At 37.4% G+C, this 25970-nt stretch overlaps 1 protein-coding gene and 1 non-coding gene across 2 annotated transcripts in view; both read left to right on the plus strand.

The window, feature by feature from the left end:
• ARHGAP18 (Rho GTPase activating protein 18) overlaps nucleotides 1-19173 on the plus strand; it is a 183618-nt gene extending 164445 nt beyond the window's left edge. Inside the window, exons 12-15 of the mRNA XM_023727914.1 lie at nucleotides 790-930; nucleotides 12801-12925; nucleotides 16681-16742; nucleotides 18165-19173. Of these exons, the coding sequence (XP_023583682.1) occupies nucleotides 790-930; nucleotides 12801-12925; nucleotides 16681-16742; nucleotides 18165-18256 (420 nt within the window). The 3' untranslated portion in view covers nucleotides 18257-19173. The remainder of the gene's footprint in view (nucleotides 1-789; nucleotides 931-12800; nucleotides 12926-16680; nucleotides 16743-18164) is intronic.
• Nucleotides 11308-11463, plus strand: LOC111820329 (small nucleolar RNA SNORA57). The gene has a single exon (XR_002823888.1). It is a non-coding gene; the product is annotated as a small nucleolar RNA SNORA57 (small nucleolar RNA).
• Nucleotides 19174-25970: the final 6797 nt, after the last annotated feature.

Here is a 25970-nt window from a genome sequence, read left to right on the forward strand (position 1 = left end):
CATTTAGAAAAATGAACTAAAGAAATTCCAAGTAAAATATACTACTTAACATTTCAGTCTTTTATTTGAGGAACCCCCAGTGTAATTTGTTGAAAAGACAGAATGATGATAATCTGATTTTAAAGTCTTTTATTTATTTTTATATTCTCTATAAAAAGCAAGTGATTTCAAATGTCTGCGTGTTTTTTTAAATTAATGTACATTTATTAAATTTCAGTTTTTAAAATGCCAGTATTATTTTATGGCTACATTATAGGAGCTTTAAAATATTTTATATTTGCTAATATAATTTCTCAGATTTTTTTTTTCCTGGTTAATTGCTCAGTACTTGTCAACTTTTGTTTATTGGTGAATTTTTCTTTCTCTTTTTGACAGTAGAGGGTAGCTAGCTATTAGAAGGGGACTGTAGGCTAGTCAGAGGGACTATAGATAGATGACTGGTAAAGGGAAGAACCATTTACTGCCGCTCACCTCAGGGAGTCTCTGCTTCTTGGCTTACATGGCATGGAAGAATGGCCACTATGTCCTTGAACTTCAAAAAGCCTCTTTTGGAACCTTACACAATGGGTGGTAAATTGCATCATGTGGATGCTCTGTACACGTAGTGAATAATATGATATATTCTCTCTCCACAGGTTTAATGAATAGTGGATGTAAAACGACACAGTCTTATCAAATAGACGAAACTTTTACTCCTCTTGAAATTTAAGAAACAAAGATAATTATTTCTGTAGTTTAAAATGGTACCTTTTCTTTTTCTTCCCCAAACTTAAATTTATTTCTTCTTAGATTCCCAAGTTTATTGTAAACCAAGTGAGGAAGCAAAACACCGAAAATCATAAGAAAGATAAAAAAGCCATGAAAAAATTGCTGAAGAAAATGGCTTATGACCGAGAAAAATATGAAAAGCAGGATAAGAATCCAAACGATGTAAGAAAAACTTAACGATATATATTTATATAGATTTCAGTATAGTTTATAATACCCCCTTTTCCCCCAAAAAAGAATTTTATGTGTTCTGAGTATGGTTTTGTACACTCTTACTAGGCCCTGGTACTGCTCATGAGTTAAAGGCATCTGTAGCAATAACTATAGTCCTACTACTACTAATGATCAGTATTGACAATTGGTCAGGTATTGATGACTCAGGATGTCAGATGTTAATGGGAAACAAGGAAGATAATAAGCTAGGACTGTCTGAAAACACACACCACACACAAACAGACACGCAAAGGGCTCCCATGGAGATTCCAGTTGCCCACCAAATGTGCAGTGTGGAAAGAATGCCCTGGGTGAAACATTGATTTTTTTTTTTTTTTTTTTTCAATTTTCTCATCTGTAAGACAGGAGGAAAAAAAACAAAACAAAACTAAATAACCCAGATAAACAAATAGACTAATGTTTTTGGTGCTCCTAGGATAATTCCTGGACTTCACTAAGTACTTGAAAGTTCTTAATTTGATCAGAAGAAGAATTTGGAAAGAATTCTTTTGGAAAGAAGAAAATTAAAATGTTTCAATAAAGAAATATCTAAATATCAGTGTTTATAAACTGCTCTAAGAGTATGCTAAGAAAAATAGTGAAATATACAGGAAACCCATTTATGAAGTGAATTGCTACCAAAGCCCTAGCTCAAGATCTTGAAACGAAAGTGTTTCTATTGTTCTGTTTACAGAGACTATACCACCACCATTAACACCACTTTGAGGTTGTTCAGTTACATGCTGACCTCTTGTGGAATATTGTGGAGATACAATTATCTATCTTTGAATTTTTGCTCTGGCCGGCTTAGGGATCCAGTAATTATAAAAAATATATATTTTTCCTAAACTTAGATGAAAATAGCTCTCATTTACAAAATAACACTTTCTTGGCTTTGTAAATTTTTTAAATCAGTTTTTAAGTATCTTTAAAAATGGGTAATGGCTTATTCATATTAACTTAGGTGACTTTATAGCCTTGTCTTTTTATAAGGCAGTTATAAAAAGACAAGGCTCTTAGACACAGTGTCTACTTAAGGAAATGAAATTTGCAGTATACATTTTTAATAATATAGCCTTAGATTAAAAAGTTTAAAGGTTATCTTTTTGGAGATAGAATATTAAATAATTTTGTCATTACAGAAAAATAGCATTAACTTGGATCTCTTTATTTTTCATGTTGGGTTACTTAGACATAAGCTGGTCTGAGGATTGTCTCTGTACTGCTTAAAGGCTGTAGCGTCATTTTAGGAGTTTGGAATTTAAATCTGGATCTCAGTCTTGGTTTTATCATTTATTAGCTCTCATTTAGTCTCTCTGAGTTTTAGTTTGCTCTTTGGTGAAATTCAGTTATTCACTGAATGAAATGCTACTAAGTGCCACCTTGGTGCCTAGCACATCCTCTGTGTTGGGTATTCAAAAAGAGATGAGGCAGGGAACTCATCCCCAGGGAGAAAGGAGGGAGAGGAGAGAGATTTAACTCAGAGGTTTAACTCAGCAGGAAGTGTCCTGCTGTAAGCCTGACCCAGGATACCCTGGGGCACAAAAGAGGGAGTAAATGATGACTTATGGATGCCAGAGAGGCTTCACTGGGAGATTCTTGAGCTGAGCAGTGGAAAACAAGTAGGTGCTATTCAGGCAGTGAGGGAGAGAAGGCCTAGCCAGCAAAGGAAGCTTTGTGGCAGAATTGCAGCCTGCGGGTGGTCATGGCCCATGGTGGAGGTTTGTTTGACCTGTAATTTTGGTTTAAAATGTTTGATTAATGGACAGAATTTTAAAACTAAAAAATTTAATGTAAAAGTCTAGATTTCCATCTTAGCAAATTGGACAATGTGGGTAGTGGTGATAGAGAAGTATTGTTTGTCTCCTGCAGAGTAATAATTGACTGGACCTGAATAGAAGCTGTTACCTTTGGATGGATACGGACAGTCTATTTTGCTATATGCCCTCCCCCTCTTCATCCTACTTTGTTGGTTTATGTTTCCTGACTCTCCCCCTAAATAATTTTAATATGCAACCCTCCTATTAAGGCATGCAGCTGCCTGGAATGCTTTATTCATTTGTTCAACAGCTGTTGGATGTGTGCCTACTGTGTCTCAGGCATTGTTCTAGGCACTTGGGATCCATTATTGAACAAAACAGACAAAGATCATTGCCCCGTGGAGCTTAAATTCTATAAATCAAAAGAAATATAATAAATAAATTATATAATACATTAGAATGTGGTAATTGACCTAGAAATAATAAACATAGTACAGCAGGAAAAGGGAAATGGGGTGAGTTGTGTGGATATCTGAGGAAGCACATTCCAGGTGGAGGGAATAGTCTATACAAAAGCCTTAAGGCAGGAACTTGCTTGGGGTATTTGAGGACTAGCAAGGAATGAATGCGGCTGGGGTTGAGGGATCAAGGGGGATGATAGTATGAAATGAGGTCATTAGGTCAATGGGACCAGATTACATAGGGCCTTGCAGACCATCATTAGGAATTTGGTGATATGGGGTCATTGCAAGGTTTTGAGCAAAGATATGACAGTCTGTCCTGTATTTTAAAATGATCCCTCAGGCTGTAGTGTTGAAAACAGACTGTAGGGGAGCAAGGATAGAAATGAGGACATTATTTAAAAGGTTCTTGTCATAATCTAGGCAAGAGATGATGGTGACTCAAACCAGGGTGTTAGCATTGCAGGTGAAGTGGTTGATTCTGGACATTTTTTGAAGTTAAAGCTGTCTAAATGTCTTGATTAAAATGATGCGAGTGTTAAGAGAAAGAAGTCAAGGATGACTCAAAAGATTTTTGGCTTGAGAAATTGGAAATATGAAATTGAGACTAAGAGAAGATCACGATTCCAATTTGGGGCCTCTTGAATTGAGATGTCTATTAGACAGCTCAGTGGCAATGTTTGGAAGGAAAATCATTTCCTACTGACTGGCCAGGGTACGAAGGGACAGAGCAGAGGGAAGGCAGGAACAGGATCTCAAGGAGTGAGGCTTCCATCCTGTAGCTGACAGGGAACTGCAGAAAGATTGTGACCCCAGGGGTTACACGATTAAATTTGCGTTTCACAACAGTCCTTGTGATGGCAGGGTGAAGGAAAGATTGGAGGAGTGTAAGATAGGTTAGGTATGAGACTGAGTTTTTCTGTGATCTATGGAGAAATAGAGGATAATGGTGGTGGCACAAATGGTTAATGCACTTGACTGATAACTGAAAGATTAGAGGTTTGTGTCCTCCCACAGGCATTCTGGAAGAAAGGACTGGTGGATCTACTACCAAAAAATCAGCCACTGAAAACTGTTTGGAGCTCCCTTCTACTCTGACACACATGGGTTCACCATGAGTTGGAATCAACTCAAAGGCAACTGTTTGGTTTTATTTTTAGATTTGAATTCAAATTCCACCGCCATTATTTCCTACCTAAATAACCTTAAGTCATTTAAGATTGCTGATTCTCACTTTCCTTATCCGTAAAAAAATGAGACAATACACTCCAACTAGGACATCTTAGGACACATGTGATGTTCTCCAAAACACTTTCAGTGAGTGTTGGTAGAAAAACTAGATTTTTTGGGACTGAATAGTGAACGACAGATTGTAGATCATGAAAACTCATTAAGGTAATATTTCCCAAAGTACTTTGTATGCTATTACTGCTAACTATATAATCGAGTAGGAGCCCTGATGGCACAGTGGTTAAAGCACTTGGCTGCTAACAGAAAGGACTGTGGCTGAGACCCACCAACCACTCCGTGGGAGAAAGATGTGACAGTCTGCTTCTGTAAAGACTTACGGTCTTGGAAACCTTATGGGTCAATTTACTCTGTCCTATAGAGTCTCTATGAGTCAGAATCGACTCAATGGCAGTGGGGTTGGGTTTGGTTTGTATAATAGGGCATTTGGATTATTAAGACATGCTTGACTAGGTAAATTAATAGTTTAATCTAGGTTGTAAGGGGCCCACTCAATTTCCCTAAAAAGACAAATGTTTTTAATGACTACAGCGTATTAATTGTTTGATACAAATGTGGATGTCCTTCAATACCAATGAGACGTGTTAATTACAGCAGGAAAAGATACTTGGTGAAAAATAACAAAATTCTAGACCATAAAAAATAACTATTTTCTGATAGCCTTTTACTTGTAATCTCTCTCTCTCTCTCTCACACACACACATATACACGCTCACACACACACACCAGAAGTCATGTGGCGTGAAGGTATAGCCCTAGGTCTGCCATTAATGAATGTGACAAGTTATTGCATCTCTCTGGGCCTCAGTTTCCTCTGTAAAATAAGTAGGTAAGGCCACATTAATACTGCTTAATCAGAAGTGTTCAGTAGAGCATCTATAGTAGTATTTTAAAAAGAAAAAAGTACATGACTGGGCCACTCCCTGGACTCACTGAAGCAGAATCTCCCAGGATAAGTTCTGGACATGTGTCTTTTATAAAAACTGTAAGAGTGATTTTTTTTTTTCCTGTTTGGTATGTATGTATAATGTGTGTGTATATATGTGTGTGTATACATACACACACATATTTGATTTTATCATGGAATTTTTCTAGCATGCACAAAAATAAAATAGTATATGAACCTCCATATACCCATCACCAATAAAACACACTTTTTGGATCTTGTTTCCTCCTCTACCCACCCCCACATTTTTTTTTTTCTTTTAATATTTTTAAGTAACCACAGATATCCTATCATTTTACCCATTAAAACACACACAGTTGCCTTCAAGTTGATTCTGACTCATGACAACCTTATCCTATGTGTTTCAGAATAAAACTGCGCATAGGGTTTTCAGTGGCTGTGACCTTTTGAAGTAGATCACCAGGCTTTTCTTTCGAGGTGGTTCTAGGTGGATTTGAATTGTTAACCTTTCTATTGGTAGCTGAACACTTAACTATTTGTGCCACTCAGGACACTAAATACCTCGAATTGCATCTCTACTTATTAAAGATCTACCGGTGGCTTTGATGAGCATCTGGCTATGAATTGCTGAATCATCCAGTCTTCAGGATCCAACTGTAGACCTAGATTTGTATGATTTTTCTTCTCGTGTCATCCAAATTCACCTCTAAGTAAAAGAAAGCTGTGCATTTCTGAGAGAATGTGGGCATAGGGTATGGACTCTGTGAGATTCTGTGAAATATGCCACACTGCTCAGCCCATCTGATCTCGTGAGTAGAGGGAACAGAGGTTCTCTTTCATATGGTTGACTTCGTGGTTAACTCAGGAGAAGCTAGTGCCACACCCTTCATTTACAGATGAGAAATTCAAGTTTTAGAGTACTTACATGACTTGGCAAAAATTCCAAAATGATCTTGTAATATTTTAAGAGATCTGTTAGTGCCACAGGAGTCCTGGTGGTGCAGTGGTTAAGCGTTCAGCTGCTAACTGAGAGGTCAGTAGTTTGAACCCACCAGCCACTCTGTGGGAGAAAGATGTGACAGTCTGTTCCTGTAAAGATTATAGCCTTGGAAACCCTATGAGACTGTCCTAGTCTGTGCTGTAGGCTCACTATGAGTTGGAATTGACTCAATGGCAATGGGTTTAATTTTTTAGGGGGGTTGGTACCACCGTAAGAATCCTGGAGTTGTCAGCAGTGCATGTAGGCTCTGGTGGTCTGTGGCTGGCATAGTGTCTTTAGTCAGAACTCTTATTTAGAATTCCATTGCTGGTTTCATTTAACAGCTCAGATGCCAGAGCATCATTGCAGGTATTGTTTCAAGCATCTGCTTTAGGACTGGGAGCAGTGTCTGGATTTAAATGGGGGCCCCATGTGGAAAATCAAATTACAATATCAAGCATAAAATCGTTTCTTTTAAAGACATTCTCTGATTTTTTATAGTGCATAAAATAATGCCACGTTAAAGAAAATAATATCACAACTTATTTTATTGTAAATTAAATGCTTATTAACTATGGAAATAATTTAAGGCCCTTCTTTCAGATTCTCTGAATCTGTGAATTGGATAAAAGTTTAAAGCATTTGTATAACAAAGATCCAGTTATAATCAGAACATAGAGGGTTCCGGATAGTGGAGAACTCCTTCTGTATCTCCACCTCCCAGTATTTTTGGCTCAGACTGAGGTGATTAATATGCCATTTTAGTTTAAGATACCTTGCTAAAATATCCTTTTTTAATTTTCAAAATATGTCTTATATCTGGCCTTCTTTTAAGAAAGCTGTATTTCCAATTTGCCCTCTTGAAGATAAAACGTTTTTCTGTAGTATTAAAGAACCCAGCTTTACATTTAAATTAGCTTTTAATGAAAAACTAGAAGAAATTAATGTGTGTCTTCTAAAGGTCTAATGAGGATTTAAATTTCTCTTCTTTGGAGTGCAAAAATATGAGCAATGCAGTGTTTTAGCTGTATCTTATAAAGAATGTTAAAAGCATTGTTTATTTAACTGAAAAATGAGAAATAAAATAAGATTTTAAAAAATATACTTTAATTCAGTATGTAAAACATGAGAGGACCATGTGAGATCATTTTCTCTATTATAATAGTTTTGCATGGATAAAGAAATTGTTACGTTTTTCAAGTTGTAAAATCCTTTGTGACTAAACATTAAAGGTGTGTTAGTCAAGTACTGTTCTTTTCCAACCCTGCTGTGCATTGTATACTTTCAGTTCACGAGCGCACCAAAAAAAAAAAAAAAAAATGTAGAGGACAAAGTCACAGCTGTTAGATAAGAAAATGTGAAATAGGAAGGTTACAGAGATTATACTCTGCATTATTCAGTTATTATTATGGCTCAAGTTGAGAAGACTGTTTGGCTTAATGATCAGACATGCTGTATCTTTTCAAAGCTTGGCAGTTCAGTGCAATTCATATCCTAAAATAGCTTTAGTATTTGATACAGCATAATTTTGAAGCTTAATAGTGGTTGTCATACACCATTTAAACGAGAACTTTGGAATCACTTATTGTTTATTATCTTTATGTGAATATCATTTAGCCACCTTGTCAAGATATCCAACAAAAACTTTCCAGAAACAACTTCTAAACTCTTGGTCTTTAACAATTACATCTACAGGTTAAATTAATTTTTTTTTCCAAAGGAAAACAGTATGGTAGATTCATATTGAGTTAGATTGTCAATCTCTGTATTGTTGTGAGAATTCAGATGTGTTGATGAACACAGAAATAAAGAGGCTGGAAATCATTCCTATCCTGTAAATGCAGGCACACACATCCACTAGAATACAGGTTTCCAAGTTGTCAGTGAATATGGTGAGTCAGCCTCATGGAGATCCAGGAAGATGCCATGTGGAAGTTATTGACCTAATTAAAGGCTTTTCGAAGACACTAATATTCCATTTCTATGTGAAATGAGTCAAGGCTTTTACACTTTGTAGCTTGGCTGGGGTTAAAGCTGAGTCAGAGCTGGCCCAGCCTCATCCCCTGCTCTTTGAGGGAAAGAGATGAGAGGATGTTTAACCTCACAGCCATAAGGAAGCTGTGGGGAAGTACCCATGTTACTCCCCTTATGTTGGCAAAAGCCAGCTCCTGTGCCCCACAATATGGCAATTATCTGACATTTCACACATACATGCATAAGAACTCTCAAATACTCTCAGAAGCTAATATTTAGAACTCTTTTTTCAAGCTGTGTCAGAAAGATCCTGCGTTCATGTGTCAGATATAGTGCTCTCCACACTGAACTTAATGCTGTGTGTTATGAGGAACATGGCTGTACTTTCTACATTTACGATCCCTGAGCTGATTTACAAAGCAGAGGCCTGTAGCAGTATTATTCGAGGCCTTCAGTTGTTCATGAGATGTTATGGTGGGGGAAGGGAATGACTGTATCTTCAAGCAGGCGCATGCTACCATTGGCAAACCCGACTTTTCGTCTTGGCTTACTGCAGTAGTAAATGACCGCATTATCTCTTCCAGCATCTTTAATTCCTTTCCCCCACTCTCTTTCTCTTCCTGTTTCTTGTCATTAGTAGAGGGACTGCTATGTGATAGAAGCAACTTGTCCCTTTTAATCAATGTTCTTACAATACTTTTTTTGCCTTTAAGGAAGTAAACATCGGTATACTTCTATTCTAGAAAAAATGTATTATCATTAGCGTACAATTTTTAGTGAGAAGTATTTTTGAGTGATTCATTTAATCAATAAACATTGATAGGTGGCTATCGATAATATTGTGACACATAGCATGTAACCAGCATACAAGTATGGATGTCATATATTAGGATACTTCACATAAAGAGGCTCAGAGGTTTATGAAAGTCAGTGGAAGGAGGAAATTCCCTTTGACAGTGGGGATCATGGAAGGTTTAATGGAGTTTGAGATATTTGAGTTGGACCTTAGAGAATGGGTAGCAGGAGGACATTTCAGAAGGGGAATAGAACATACTCAAAAATAGGAAAGCATGGGGTGGTTTTAGGGAATTATGACTGCTTTTTTTTCCCCCCAAACAGTAGACTGTATCACAAGAAACAGTGGGGTAAAAAGGCAGGGAACAGGCTGTAGCTGACATATCCCTGAACTCTCCATGATAATATATTATTTTTCTGTATCATTTTGGTTTTATAACTCAGATTTATTGTGCACTTTCTATATAAAACTCAACTGTATCATCTTACCTCATTTTAAATGTCAGCATAGATTTGCCTGTCTTTTGTGATATTCTGGGGCTAGTTAAAACATAATTATGGAAGAAACTTCTGTCACTATTACTTTCATCAGATAATACCTATGTGTAAGGAAATTTAGCACTCTGACTTGACCAAGTTTTCCTAACTTTAATGCCAGCATTAAATATATGGCTCTCTGAAAACCATTCAGGGCCCTCCACAGTATAATAATAACAGTAACAACAATTATAATGACTGAAGGAATACAAAATACCAATATTCATTGTCTTTCCTGAAATAAGATGAGTTGGTGGGTTTTATGGATAAAAGGTCAATTCTTTGAACATTACTATTACAGTTTTTACTCCAGCATTTGTCAGTGCTGCCTTATTGTTGACCACCTCCTGTAAGGAAACAGGTGAGGCCAGGTCAGCAGGTAGAATAACTCCAGCAAGATATAAGCTAGAGATCAAATCTAAGGGATAAGTTCCTGTAGCATAATCCCTCAGTTACAAGATATGCCATTGATTTAATAATTGCTTTGAAAGGAAAAAGGTAACAGCACGACCACATGAAATGCCCCATCTTTTGTAAGAGGCAATGTACTTTCTGTAATGTTGCACATAAAAATTGAGTCTGTCACAGAATCAAGGAAGAAGATAAAGAAGTGTGTCCTAGAGGCAAGGTCAAGTTTAGAGACTAGACCTTAGGTATGAGGCCAAACTACATGGACCAGAAAGTGGAAGTCAAAAAAGGAAACCTAGAGTCCAGACTGGACAGTAGAGGTGAGGTGGGGGTTGAAGGGGCTGGGCACAGATTGGAATCAGGATGAAGTTTAACCCAACACGCCTGGGAAGAGAAGTTAGAATAGAACACTAAAAATGCAGTTCTTCATCCCACAGAATCAGAAGTGTTAAGACTGGAAACGCTTTTATCTGTCTTTGTCTGGGTAAGTGCCCCATGTGGCCCTTCACTGAATGGACACGTGAGGGCTAGCAGGTAGGGATCACGCCTGGTCTGTGGCTGGATTTCTGAGGGTGTCATGGCCCTCTGGGGTCTCCTCGCAGGTGTGACAGGTGTTTGTAGTCCATAGAGGAGAAAGTCATGGTTTTACATAATCTCGTGCTCCCTGTACAGTCTTATACAATGTAGCTTCTTTCCTTCCCCCTTCCACTTACTCTCAGATGTTACTGAAAAGAAATTTTAAATCTTTTGACAGCACCTACATTTCTATGCAGCCCAATTCTAAGGTCATGTTATTTTGGTTGAACTTTGAGAGAAACTGAATTAGCTTTCCAAGGTTGACCGCTTAGTGAGTGTGAGTCTCAGTGGAGGCCGGGAGGGGGCGCTGAGCGGGCCGGCAGCCATCTTCTTCTTTTTCTAATTTTATCCAACCATTTATTTTATTTTATTGTACTTTAGATGAGGGTTTACAGAACAAATAGTTTCTCATTAAACAGTACACATACTGTTTTATGACACTGGTTAACAACCCCACGACATGTCAACACTCTCCCTTCTCAACCTTGGGTTGCCTACTACCAGCTTTCCTGTCCCCTCCTGCCTTCCAGTCCTTGTCCCTGGGCTGTTGTGGTGGCCCATTAGTCGCATTTTGTTTTATGGGGCTGTCTAATCTTTGGCTGAAGGGTGAACCTTGGGAGTGACTTCATGACCGAGCTAAAAGGGTGTCTGGGGGCCATACTCTTGGGGTTTTCGGACCATCTTTTTCTTGGTGGAGGTGGGTGGAAGTGGGTATTGGGTGTCAGATCCCGGTCCCCTTTATGTAGGAGAGCAGAGGGTAAGGGCTCTGGTTGCCTCGGTATCATGTCATCAGAGGCTTCCACTCTGGTGGTTCTATCTTCAAGTGCAGGGACAAGGTACCAAAAAAAGTAGAAAGAAGATATTAATGATATTCACCAGCCACTCCTTGGAAACCTTGTGGGGGCAGTTCTAGTCTGTCCTATAGGGTCACTATCAGCCTGATTCGACTAGATGGCAACTGGTACAGGTGGTGTATCTGTGCTTTGTGTAAAACCAAAAAACTCGTCGCCATCAAGTTGATTCAGACTCAGAAAAAAAAAAAAAAATTAAGACCACCGTGTACATTAAAAAAAAAAAAAAAATCCAAACCCGCCACCATTGGGTAGATTCCAACTCACAGTGACCCCATAGTGTTTCGAGGGCTGTAAATCCCTACGGAAGCAGACTGCTGTATCTTTCTCCCACAGAGCTGCTGGTGGTTTTGAACCCCCAACGTTTTGGTTAGCAGTCTAGTTCCTTAACCACTACAACACCACATACATGTAAGATATGATATGGTGGGTACAAAAATAATATTGTGAGGTCAAAGACTTGTGTCGTGTTTATCTACTAGTTAAGTAGACCTAGGACAGTGCCTGGTTTGCAGGAATTACTTAGACAATTTTGGTTGAATTAAACGAGGTATTGTCTTTGTAGTGTTTAAAGAATTATCTCTAAACATAATTTGCAAGTGCTGTTTGTTCTAAGATTTGTTTAAGACATATGCTTATAAATAAAAAACTAGCATTTATTTTAGCAGAGCCAGTTAGGAATTAAGCCTAATATTTCAAATGCCACAGCTGACATTTCGATATTACTAACCCAAAATCTTTCAATGATATCCTCCAGTACAAATAAAATGTACTTTCCATCCATGGGCAAAGGGCTTAAAATGGGTCAAAAGTGTAAGCTCATTAACCAAATGGACAGCAAACATAAAACACATATATTAGAAAAGTATATTTCAATTTTTAGACTCGCAAGAACTAAAACATAATTTTTGTGAAATTTTGTGAATATGCAGGAAGATTTTTTAAATGCATACATTGCGATAGCCCATGAAGCTACTTCTTTCTGATTCAATTTCATAAATTGCTACATGAAGAAGCACCCTCTAGTAGATAATACTCAGAAATCAGCACTTAATATGGCAGTAATGGTTATTGCTGTCATTCTTTACATCTTTAAAAATAATTAAGCATTACTGCATGGGCATTATAAAGTTCCCCTATCACCGTTAAGAGGATATTTGAGGTTCGATGTAATTTAGCAAATTACATTATACAGTAGTTAAGGTTTTTATGTAGTGAAGTAAAATGTGTAGCAGTTAAGCACACTTACCATGTAATGCATTGTACGGAGTTACATGTTCCAGCTGCTGCCAGCTTTGTTCCAGTGTCATTATTGCTTTGCAGGCTGACGTTCCTCAGGGAGTGATTCGAGTGCAAGCTCCCCATCTTTCGAAAGTTTCCATGGCAATACAGCTAACTGAAGAACTGAAAGCCAGTGATGTTCTTGCCAGGTTTCTCAGCCAAGAAAGGTAGAGGCCTGTTTCTGTTTTAATTATTTCATGGTATAACTCACTTTCTGCCTCCCCCCTTGACCCCTCCCCTCTTTTTTTTTAAACTATGGAGTGGTGTGAAATGCTTAAAAAATGTGTCTTCCAGCAGAAAAGAAGAACAGACTTAACAATTAAACTGTTGGAATGAGTTGAGCTTCTCTGAGGTAGTTTGTTTTCACATTGAGCTTGTTTCTAGCAGGATGTCTGAGGATTCCTTCACTGTGCCTGCAATGCGCTTGGCACATGAGACCGCTCAGTATTCTTTCCAGAATATGTTGATCGGAGGTTAATTACTGTTTGTAAGCCGTTAACAAATTACTAATTAGGGTACAGTGGGATTCAAACAAACAAATACCAAAACATAACTTTTTCTATTAGAGATAATGAATAAGAAGTAATGCACACGTACACAAAGTAATGCACAAATTTAAAAAGTAAAATCTAGTGGAAGGTGTCAAGAATTGAGAGAGGACATCAGTCTCCAGAGCACTGAAGTGCAAAGGCAGGGCTCACCAACCTCGGTAGGGACAACCAAGGCTTTTACCTCTATTCAGGGGCTTATGCAGCTGTGGAGTTCTTTGAAAGCTAGTGGCTTCCTTCTCATAATATTAGAATGTGTGCTTTCCAGAACATTTTTCAATATCTATTTATGAATTTTAAAAGTTCAAACAAGTGTGTTGGGTTTTCAGTTTCTACCCTTTGAGTTCTTACTTTTAACTAAGGTCATATTTCTTAGTGCTTTTCCCCCTTCCCCCCGCCACCCACCCCTGCCACTGAAATAAACTAGTCTAATTTTTTAAAAAATCAGTGAAATCAGGGGCATCTTGGCATATGAATACTCTGTTTTGGTCTTTCTTTGAATTTAGGCCCTCAATAAAGTTTCCTGCTGAAACCTGTCCAATTTTAATACAGTACCACAAGTATTTAATATGTGTCTGCTCTGTTTATGGCCCTCTGCTAAGCGTTGGAATGGATATAAAAATTAACTTTAAAGTATCTTCTCTCAGGGTTTATAAATCTGGAGATGAGATGAATCTGTGCTGTTAACAGATGGTGGTGAAATGAAAAGGAAGCTGATGGGTAATATCTGGACTTCTAGTGAGCCATGATAAACGTCCCTCTCCATAACCTCTGAAGTTACTGCTAGTATAATACCTGCTTTGCTGATAAGAAAACTGAGACTTCACAAGGTCATGCATTTCAGAGATGGTTGAGTGGGATTCTAATTCTGTAGTTTCTGTCTCCAAAAGCAGCCTCCCCACACTGGCTAAAGGGTGTAGAGATCATCACGGATCTGGGAGCCACTGGTGTAGCCTGAGAGTAGATGGAATTTCTCAGGATTAAGTCCTGGGAGTAGTTGGAATTTCTCAGGATTAAGTCCTGGGAATAGTTGGAATTTCTCGGATGTCTTTGCACTTAAAGCGTCTCACTGGTTCAAGGAAGTCAATCCATTTACTCTCTGTTCTTTGCCTTGACTTAGTAGATACCAACTATATGCCATTCTTCCCTCCAGGGATGAGCATGTACCTAAAGATCTGGCCAGATTTCAGATCTAAACAGACATTTTATGATAGACCCAGACAACTTACATAGCATTTACTTTTGTGATCCACGCGTTTAGTGTGCTCTGTACTTTGATTTCTCTACTTGCTGATACTGTAAGATGTAACTATGAAGTTGTACAATATATTCATGTGACTTTAATACTTAGGGTATAGCATGAAACAATAGTAGAGATATTGTTATAGAAAGTACCAGTACTTTCCAGGTATTTGGATTTCAGTTTCCAGTGATGCTTTTATTAAATAAGCATTTGCTGCCTACTGGAGCTATATCTCTTCTTCCACTTTCTCCCTTTTCCTCATCCTACTCAACCCTAAGCTACCTAGTCTGGTAAATTTCTTTCTCCATTTACCTCTTTTCTTCCCAGTCCTCAGCCTTTTTCTTTATGCTTGAGGAGGCTGGAGATAGACCATCTGTATTCAAATGCCAATGCTGCCTTAGTCCAGTTTTTATAATTTCTTTAATTCTCAGGTTTTTAATCTTAAAAGAGGACAGTAATAGGACCTACCTTGTAGTTTTGTGAGAATTAACTAGGAAAAAGACTGTGAAGCACTTAGCGCTGTCTGTCTGGGGCACTGAGTAACTGAAGTCCTCAGTAAATTTAAATATATTTTTTTGTTCACCACATTCTGAAGCTTTTAGATTCCACCAGTGTGGATGGAGGCAGGGGGAAACCCTGCTTTCCTCCATCCTTTTCCTCCCCAACTTTCCCCACTGAAGCCAATGAACGCATGCATGACATAAAATAAGTGTACAGTGAATTGTACATTCATTCCTCAGTCTCTGGTAAAGTCTTTTCTTTGATTATGGATTTGTTGATTACTACCATGCAAAGGCTTACATATACAAGAAAATTCAGTTTAGGTTTCTTTAAAGTGAAATAATAACATAGCACTTGAGAAGTAATCTGAGGGCAATTCCTGACTTGATTTTGTTTTTTTACCAAGTCTCCCAAGACATTCGACTTTGTTTTCATCGAGACAATGTTTTTTTTTATACTTATAGTTTATTGGGTTATTTACTGTATTACAAATGAAAATAATAATTATTAATTTTTTTAATTTGAAAAATAAACATAAATCAGTTTGGAAACAAACTGAGTTGACTCTCAGTTAGAATACAACTCAGTAGGTGAGAACTTAAGCGTGAGGGTATGGGTACGTATATACAGCCCTAAGTGTCTAGTGGGCCAAGGATATCAGAATGGATAAAGTTGGAGAACCAGATGGGTCATAAAATGGATGGATGTTGATCAGGAAAGCTTCTACTATACTGCATTTTTCTTAGTGGCTTGAATAAGAGTCGGACCTTGTTTTCTCTTAATCCCAGAGAATGTATGGTCAGGGCCTTATATCCATGGTTTACAAACCTTTCCATGCATCACAATGCACTGTAAAGCATTTTTAAAGCAAATTCTCATGCTTCATTCTAGACAGATTAAATCAGAATTCCTAAAGCTCTAGATGTGAATTTTTAGCAGGCTTCCCAGGAAATTCTTGTATAGAAAGTTTTGAAAAGCACTAAACTCTACTAATTTTTACTGTTTTAACCTAGTGTTTTAGAAGAGTTTATTTGAAGAATGTAAATTTGTAAATACATCCCACTTGTTGTAGTCTCCATAATGAGTATTTACTTCTACTCAGACTGTAGGCATCTCCCATATTTGGACATCCAACACAAAGAGGGTTTTGAACCATGTCTTATTATTTACATCCGTCTTGTACAGTATGTACACTATTAGAGTTGTCAGCATTGCAAGCACATGATAAATATTGATTGAATAAATGCAGTGTGAAAACTAAGGTGGAAACATTTCTTTTTATAGTTGTATGAGGACCTTCTTGTCCTTTATGCGAAGTAGATTATCATATTAATAGTTTTAATGGCGAATAAAATGTTACTTTTCTTTTTACCTTTACAGATTTAGATACTGATTTATTATTTTGCCTTTAGATGTATGATTCAATTTGTTTGTCTTAATTTACAGGTGTGACATTTTTATTACCTATTAGGCACATTTAACAGATGGAAAAATATGAATGTGCTGATAATTACAGTGTGTCTAAGTTATGAATTTTCTGTACAAGTTAGAACTCCCCAAGCACATTAAAGTGATTTACTCGAAAGCTCTTCGATGGTAGAACTAATCTGTTTGTTTTTGTCCCTAATAGTGGGGTTGCCCAGACTCTCAAGAAAGGGGAAGTTTTTTTGTATGAAATTGGAGGAAATATTGGTAAGTACAATTTTTTCTCTTACGTTTCGTATGCTGATTTAACATTACCAATGGCTATTATTTATTATGTCTTTGGAGGAGAAAAAGGAAATTAGAAGTAAAATATAGCAATCTATAGATAGTTGATGAATTTGTAGATTTAATGGTCTGGCCTTTTCCTTCAGGCTCTGTTTGAGCTCCTTTTGCACAAATGACTATGTTCAACCTTTGCAAAGGCAATTCCCCATAAAGGAATTACTCCTAGAATGGTTAATGATGCAAGTTTTTCAAAACTGCTTTCTTGTACACTTAAGTCACATCATAATAAAAGAAGTGCTTAAGTTTATTTAAGGCCAAGATAACACTTGTACTATGATACAATACTAGATATTTTTAGTAAAAGAGAAATTACTTTTGCCTTAAGTTGATTTCCTACTAAATAATATATATACATTGGTAACTTAGAAAATACAAATAGGAAAAATGGATTAATTTTGACCAGGACTTTTTTTTTTTTTTTTTTGGTCCATTTGAAATTGTCATCATAGTGGATCTTAACATCTCTTTTAAATTTAAAGTAAACTGATCTATCTTTCTCTCTTTTTTTTTTAACTCCTGAAAGTGATAATGATGATATTGTCAAGAAATAAATGAAATAATGTTAAATTCAAAATAGTAATTGGAAATATTTTAAGATAAGTTTTGTAGAACTTTTTTTTTTCCCTGGGACTTAAAAATGTTAGTAAATATTGAAAGTTGAATACAGGAATATGATGGCTCATTAGTAAAATTCAAATAAACCATAACTGCATTAGAAATATGAAAGTGTTAACTCTATTAATAAAGATTATTTAAATATTAATATATTTAATTTTTCATTTTGCTATTAGATATTGAGGACTAAGTGATTTTTTATTTAGGTAGATTCAAAACTATTGCCATTCTTAATAAAGGTGAATAGGCTTTTAAGAAATTATTGCAAAGCCCATTACCCAAAGTATTTTCTAACCCATTGCCATCGAGTCAATTCTGACTCAGAGTGACCCTATAGGACAGCGTGGAACTGTCCGATAGGGTTCCCAAGCTGTACTCTTTACAGAAGCAGACTGCCACATCTTTCTTCCATGGAGTGTCCAGTGGATTCGAAATGCTGATCTTTCAGTTGGCAGCTGAGCGCTTTAACCACTGCACCACATACCACCAGGGCTTCTTAAAGTATTTTCTACTTTATGAATTAATTTTGAACCTGTTCATTCAGAGAAAGACTACTAAATTAACTTTTTGAATATTTTGTCCAAGTTCTAGAATATTATTATGAGAAATAAGAAAGAATGAGAAGTATTTTGAAGTCCAGGACTTCAGAGTTAAACCATCAGGCTTAAGTTTAAAAACTGCATTCCAGCTTACCTACTGTATTAAGCTGATAAAATATCTCTCTAATAGGGGAACGCTGCCTTGATGATGACACTTACATGAAGGACTTATATCAGCTCAACCCAAATGCTGAGTGGGTTATAAAGTCAAAGCCATCATAGAAGACTTAACAAGTTGCCGGTAACCATGAGGAATTACTTAATAATACTTGCTGGGTCAAGAGTGTAAATAAAAGAAATGGCAGGACCTGCAGGACTCGTTTATTGTTCAAATATACCCCGCTATTAAAACATGACACCCAAGCCTTAAAAAATTATAGCTTTGTGCTGCTGCCAGAATTGCCAGTTTTATTATTATTAATATTATTATTATTAGAACACCTGTATCTCTGGAGTAAGAGAAAAGGGACTTAATTGGCTTTTGGACTATTGTACTCTGTGAAATGTGCCCAGATGTGACATTGTTTTTTCCTCATTTGAAAATAAACTCTCTTCCCTCTCACTTTTTTCCAAAATCATATATGCTATAATATATGCTCTGTCACCTATCTCTCCTGCTCATAGCTCCCTTCCACCAATTAGGTTTGCTTCAACCAAAAGGACTTCCTTGTGATAACAAATATCAGGTATGGCAGGCTGTTAAGCCAGCACATCTTAAAGTATGTGGAATTCAATAGTATTCCTGTCACTATAGAATGTTAATGTTCATCTCTTTGAAGCATTTGTTCAAACAGTAACATCCTACTTCCTCCTGCTGTCTCATATGAGGTGATTTGGATATTTTTCAGCTCATTTGACATAGGTTCACAGAACTGTAACCACTATCAAGAAAACAGAACTGTCAGAAACTGCCAATTATTACTGAACCATAAAATACTTATATACTAAGAATAAATAAAATATCTGTGGAATAACTGGATTATGGATTTTAAGAAAGTGAAAGCCAAATCACTTAGTGTATGCTGTACTCTTCTCAATGGAATTTAAAAAGTCGTAGCTGGCTTTACCGATTGTCATATTAGCTCTATAAATATGCATCATAGTATAATTCAGTCGTGGTTAGAAGATTTATTCTACTTAAAGAGAGATTTTTTTTTTAACTCGTAAATAAGTCTACCAGTAGAGTTATGCTTCTGAGTAAGACACAGTCACATATGAACAAGCTTTTGTTTGTGCACTTATTTAAATAACCAGAATAGATTTATTAAAATGCTGTGGAAAGTACTTCTCCCAGGGATTTTAATGCACAAACCATATTGTGACAAGAGATGAGCCTCTGTACTGTAAATAAGAGGAATGAAATGAGAGAGAAATGTTAAATATTTTATGAGTTTAGAGTGTAGTAAATAAAAGGTGATGTAAATTAATGCTGCACAAGCTGTGTTTATGATACTTTTAGTAGTACTTTAGGAAAAATTACACATTATCAGATGCTCTGGATGTCACTCTAATTAGGAGGAAAAATGCTGTTGATGAGAACAGTCATAAATTTTTAGCATATAATTACAAGAGCAGCCTGTGGATATGACCACTTAAATAACTTTGTGGTGATTAGTGCCATTGCTTTTTTATTTAAAGAGAAATTTTGTAATTAAATGCATTTTTCTAAATTATCTTCTCTTGGAATTATTACTTTTAATCCTCTGTGTTCATCAGTTGACTAATGGACTTTTTTTTTTGGGTGGGGTGGGGGAGGGAGGTTATTTCTACTGGTTTTGCTCCTGTGTAATTTTTAAAGTGGGAGGGCATGTGAGAGATACAAGCTTGTCCCTCCTTACTTTTGTTCTTATGCTCATTTCTATTCTTTAGGACTTTTCCAAACACACTGTTCCTGATTTTGAATATATGTATTAATTTCCCAAATAGCAAAGTAATGTTTTATTAATGGTTTAATGAAAGCAAGTAGCAATATAAAAAGGGCAATTCAATGCTTAAAACACTTTAGACGTGCACAACTTCAAAAACAAAACAGGAGTGAATAGCTGTTTTAAATAAATGGTTTTCTAGAATGTATGCCAGCTAGTTTTCACCATGTTTACTACTCAGCTGGGGGAAAGAAACAAAACACAAGAAGTTTTTGATAATTAAAAAGTACCAGCTCTTGGTAAGTAATATTAAAGATGCAACTTTATTTTGAGTCCCTGTTAAAACTCAGGACCCAAATTCATTGATACTGGACAATATTACATTTAAATAACCAAGAAAGGTGTCTGTCCACACGTGTAAAGAAGAGAAAATTAACAGTGTTTAGTCTCAGGGCAGATTTGTTTTTATTTGTTAGTGTGTGAGGGAAAATAAAAACAACAAATATATTTGCCTTGAGACTCAAACAGTTTAACTCTTAAGGGAGTTTCTGTGAAAAGTAGACCTGGGTATAGTATTTATAGGAGAAGACTTATTATTTTGCAGTTACTTCCCCTTTTCTGAAGGAGGTCATTATAATTCTTTACAATTACACAATCTTTGCTGACTGCTGTTGTGGAATTCAATGTAAATTCCTTGCTAACACTATTTCTGAAAAGCTGTTTTACTGACTTCATGGGATTTTTAAACTCCATTGTATTCTACCTCACTGTCCTGCATTTTGACCTACCTATCAGTAGGTGGCAGTATTGGTAAGGGATTTGTTTGCACCTACAACATGGGAGGTTTTGAAAGTGAACTTGAGTTCAAAGAGAAGTTCATAGGTAATTGCAAGGTAATTAGGTAAGAACACCGCAGATCTCTCATCTGGATCACCGATTCTGAATTTATAAATCATATTTAATTGCAGTGTTTTAACGTTTAGTCTATTGGTCTTTTATCCTTAATCCATTGGGTGGGGAAGGAGAGAAGGTTTTTCTGACTCAAAATTAGACATTTTGATGATGTCTACTTCAAGTAGAAGGATTATGACAAGAAGCAAGGCAGTGAACCAGAAAAAAGGAAAGATGACTAAGGTAAGCGTGTGTAATGTGCCTCTGTCTTTATTTTAATGTATACATGTTCACTTATCATTCAGCAAATATTTATTGAATGTCTACATATGTGGAAAGCATGCTCTACCCTTGGGATACATTCAGTGAACAAAATAACAGAAGAGCCCTGTTCTCATATTGCTCCTGCATGCTTCCCTCATAGAAGGGATTCAGTTTAATCTGGGACATACTGAGTTTGAAGTACCTATTAGGTGTCCAAGTGGCAATGCTGAGTAGCTCTTATATGAGCAGGAGTTCAGGAGAGATGTCTGGGCTGGTGTCATTCGTAGGTATATGGACTTTAAACTTCTAGTGCAGGGACACAGATAATTATATAAAATGAATTAATTAATAAATAACATAGTATGTTAAAAGTTGCCAAGTGCAACAGAGACACAGACACACACAAAGATGAGCAGGGTAAGTGGGACCAGGACTCGTAGGATGGAGGGATAAGCATACTGCAGTTTTAAACAAGGGGGTCTCATTGAACAGGTAACATTTGAATAAGACTTGAAGTGAGGAACTTACCATGCAGATATCTGGGGAACAGCATTCCAAACAGAAGAAAACAACTAAGAGCAAAAGTCCAAATGCAGGCACATGCCTAGATATCAGTGTGGCTGTAGTGGAATGAGTGTTGGTGAAAGTAGTAGTTGAGGTCAGAGAGGTAATGTGAGTGTAGGGGGTGAGATCATGGAGGGCCTGGTACTAGGGTATCTATAATTTATCATTCAATTTAGGACATCTCTTCAGCGAAACAGGGCACTGTTGTGAAGGTGGTAGCAATGGAATGCTAAGAAGTAGTCAGATTCTGGGCATATTTTTGAAGGTATAACCTACAGGGTTTCTGGTATGAGAGAAAGAATAATCAAGGATAACTATAAATCTTTCTGTTTAAGCAGTTCGAAGGAGGGAGTTTCCAACAATAGTGAAGGTGAAGGTAAAGCAGGTATTCTGGGGGAGGAGGGATTCAGGAGTTCAATCTTGAACATGTTGAGTTTGAGGTGTCAGATATTCAAGCGACAAGGTCTAGTAGGCTTTTATATGAGCAGAAGTTCAGTAGAGAGGTCTGGGCTAGTGTTGTCAGTAAGTATATGGACTTTAAACTTAAACCACGAGCTTGCAAGAGATCATCAAGGCGTATAGAACAGTAAAGACCAAGGACTGAGCCCTGGAGCTACCCAACATTGTTGTTAATTGTCATGGAGTCAATTCCGACTCATGGTGACCCCATTTGTGCCACCCAGGAACTCCTTACCCATCATTAGGGGTTAGGAAGAAGAGAAGGAACCGCAACGGGATTGAAAAGAAGTGACCTTTCAGATAATTAAGGGAGCGTGGTATGCAAGCAGCCAAGTGAAGGAAGGGTATCAAGAAGGGAGTGATTATAATATCAGGTGTTACTTATAGCTCAAACGAGCTGAAGAGTAGGAATTGACCATTGAGCTTATCTATATGAAGGTCATTATTGACTTTAGTAAGCAGTTTAGATAAAGTGATAGGATTGAAAGCCAGAATGCAGTGGAGTTAAGAGAGAATGGTCGAAGAAGAATTGAAGACAGTGAATATGGACTGCTCTTACAAGGAGTTCTGCTGTACAAGGGAGCAAATAAATGAGACTAGCTAGCAGCAGAATAGGTGGTGTGGCTTGTATAGAGGACCTTGAATGCCGGGCTTGGAATTTTTGCAGTTAAGCAATATTTTGAGAGGAGGCAACAAGGGTACTAAAGCCAGACTGCTTGGGTTAACTAATGTGACCTTGGACAAGTTACTTAATCTGTGCTTTGTTTTTTACTTTGTATAATGAGAATAGTAGGAATATTTACCTCTTAGAGATTTACTTACAGGGTCGCTATGAGTTGAAGTCAACTCAACGACAGTGGTTTATTTTTATTTAGAGATTTTCTATAATTAAATAAGTTAATCCATGTAATGGGCTCAACAGAGAACTTGCCTCATAGTAAGTATTGAAAAAACTTGAGTATTTAAATCAGGGGTATTATGACTGATATTATCAGAGCTATACCCTAAGAATGATCGCAAAACTTTATTCTACTGCCATAGGGTTCATCCGTTTACTCCTTCATTGTCCTGGTTTTTCTGGGCCCTTGGCCTCTTGTGTTCCATACTAAGTATCAATAATAATTTTCTTTTCATTTCAATTGGCTTCACATCTTGGAATCTGGACTTGACATCCAGCCTCTCTCTTTCACTTTCTGGCCTAACATATTGTATGGTGAGACTTGGCTCTGATAGAGATTCATATGAAACATTAGAACCCCCTTCACTCCATACAACCGTTTCTTAAACTCAAAATTTCTTTGAAGAATTTTATGTCTTATTTGCACATGTATCTGCATTCTGTAAAAGAGGCACAGATTGGTTGCCAGAAAAACTGCTTTTATGATATTTCCAACTAAGACCTAGCCACACTAGCTTTGTCACAAGCAAGCTTTTTATCTTGAGATTTCAAGTCTTGATTTCTCAGCCTAAGGAGCTCAGATAAGCTTCAGAGAAAGCAGCCCCACTCCGCTGCCTTTACTCCTCTTTTGATGTTCACCCTCATTGTACCTCGGCAGCTCACTTCTGTCTCTTGCATCTCCTTTAACCTTTATAAAATGACAGCTTTCATGTAACTTCTGCCTTAAGTCACATTCTGCTCCAACCAGGGACAAACCAAAGAAGAAATTTCCCCTAGCTGGAAGTTCATAGGAGAGTCACCAAGAGTGACCTAATTCTGAACAGTTGATTAGTTAAAATGTTCTTTCTCTCATCTGACAGTAACCTCGTTACACATACAAAAAGGCATTGATTTAAAATCATTACCTGTGACTTGAAAATTCTTATTTCAACTGAGGACTCTAGGGACATCTTTGCTTTGGTTGCTTTTATCACCGAGTTTGTGTTTGGCAAGAGAGAGGTCTACTAAGAACACAAAGAATTAACTATTGAGTGTACATCACCTTTTGTCCAAGAATCTTGAATACATTCTAGGACATGCCTCATTCACCCTCATGCTTGTCTTCATGTTAAGGAGATAGAGATAGATAACTGCTGACTCATGGCAACCTTATATACAGCAACAGATTGCTGGCATGTCCATCATTGAGGCTATCTTGCCAATCCATCTCACCGAGGGTCTCCCTTATCCTTGCTGGCCCTTTGCTTCACCAAATATGATGTCCTCCTCCAGCAATTGATCCCTCCTGATGACATATCCAAAGCAAGTGAGTCAGACAATGTTCCGTTGTGATCCATAAGGTTTTCATTGGCTAATTTTTGGAAGCAGATCACCAGCCCTTTCTTCCTAGTCTGTCTTAGTCTGGTAGATGTACTGAAACCTGTCCACCATGGGTGACCCTGCTGGTATTTGAAATACTGGTAGCATAGCTTCCAGCATCACAGCAACAACCAAGTCCTTACAGTGTGACAAACAGACAAGTGGTGGTGGGGGGTGGGGGAGAGAAATTAACATTCCTTATTTTTAAGAAACTGCCAGAAGAATCAACAAATCTGTCTTGGAAGAAGTACAACCAGAATGCTCCTTAGAAGCAAGGATGGCAAGACTGTGTCTCACATACTTTAGACATGTTATCAGGAGGCATCAGTCCCTGGAGAAGGACATCATGCTTGGTAAAGTAGCGGATCAACAACAAAGAAGAAGACCCTCAATGAGATGGATTGACACAGTGGCTGCAACAATGGGCTTAAGCATAACAATGATTGTGAGGATGACGCAGGACTGGGCAGTGCTTCGTTCTATTGTACATAGGGTCACTATGAGTCGGAACTGACTTGGTGGTACCTGAAAAAACAAATTCTTAAGAAACTATTAGACATAACCAGGTAAAGCCTTAAAATTATGCTGTGAGTTCATTAGAAAATGTTATTGGGATAAAGAGTGCTTTAAGGATTCAGAAAGCATGGCTATCCATTTGTTCCTCTTTCATTCCCTCCTTTCGTTTTCTTTCCAAACATGCTGGTGTTTGCTATGTCTTTCACTGTGGCTTATGTTGTGGTGATATAAAAATCAACTGTATGATGTATTTCCATAGGCTACTGATAGAGACTGGTGATAGGGAATGTATTCTCAGCAAATGACCTCTGATTTGAGGGAGGCAGATGTAGGTACCACTAACGGTAGGGATAAAATATAGTGGGAGCTACAGGAAGGACACCATTAATTGGGTAATTGTTAGTGGAGGCAATGGAATTTAAGTTCTAAGACCAATTAGGATACCACACACTAGGGCAGGTCAGAAATGAGGAGGCTCAGAATTAGGCCTGTGGCAATGAAAATCAATGACAATGGGTTAGATTGAGGTTTGGAGTTGGGGGTCAAGAGGAGTTGGTGATTCCATTGGATGCGGAGGAGTGAGAGAGGGAGGAGAGGATGATGGTGCCTTTCACTGAGTTACCGAATAAGGGTTTGGAATAAAGGGATTGGAGGAAGAAAGAAGTATCATGGGTGTAGAAGGGAGAGAAAGTGAAGATATGTAGAGCTTAAGGTGTGTGAAGAGGCTGAACAGTTAGAAACAAGACCTCTTAGATAAGACTTGTTTGAAAGATACATATTGGGAAAATATTTGTGTGAAGATAGTTAAATCTATAGGAGCAAAAAGGATAGTCTACTGAGAGTAGGGCCAAGAGAGGGCTAAGGACAACTTGGAGATGTGCCTCCCTTCATTTAAGGTATGCAGAAAGGAAGAGGTGCCTTAGAAGCGGCAGTGCAAACCATAGGAGTACTGTCAGTAGAGTAAAAATCACAGATGTCAAGGAAGACAACAGTTTTAACAAGGAGGAAGTGGTCAACAATGTCAAATAATTCAGAGGAGTGAACCAGACGAGAGTTGAGTAGAGACCATTGGACCTGAGATTTATAAATTCAGGGCTGACTTTATAGAAAGCAAGGTTTT

The sequence above is a fragment of the Trichechus manatus genome, unplaced genomic scaffold (genome assembly GCF_000243295.1).
Source record: "Trichechus manatus latirostris isolate Lorelei unplaced genomic scaffold, TriManLat1.0 scaffold00002, whole genome shotgun sequence".
NCBI lineage: Eukaryota > Metazoa > Chordata > Mammalia > Sirenia > Trichechidae > Trichechus > Trichechus manatus.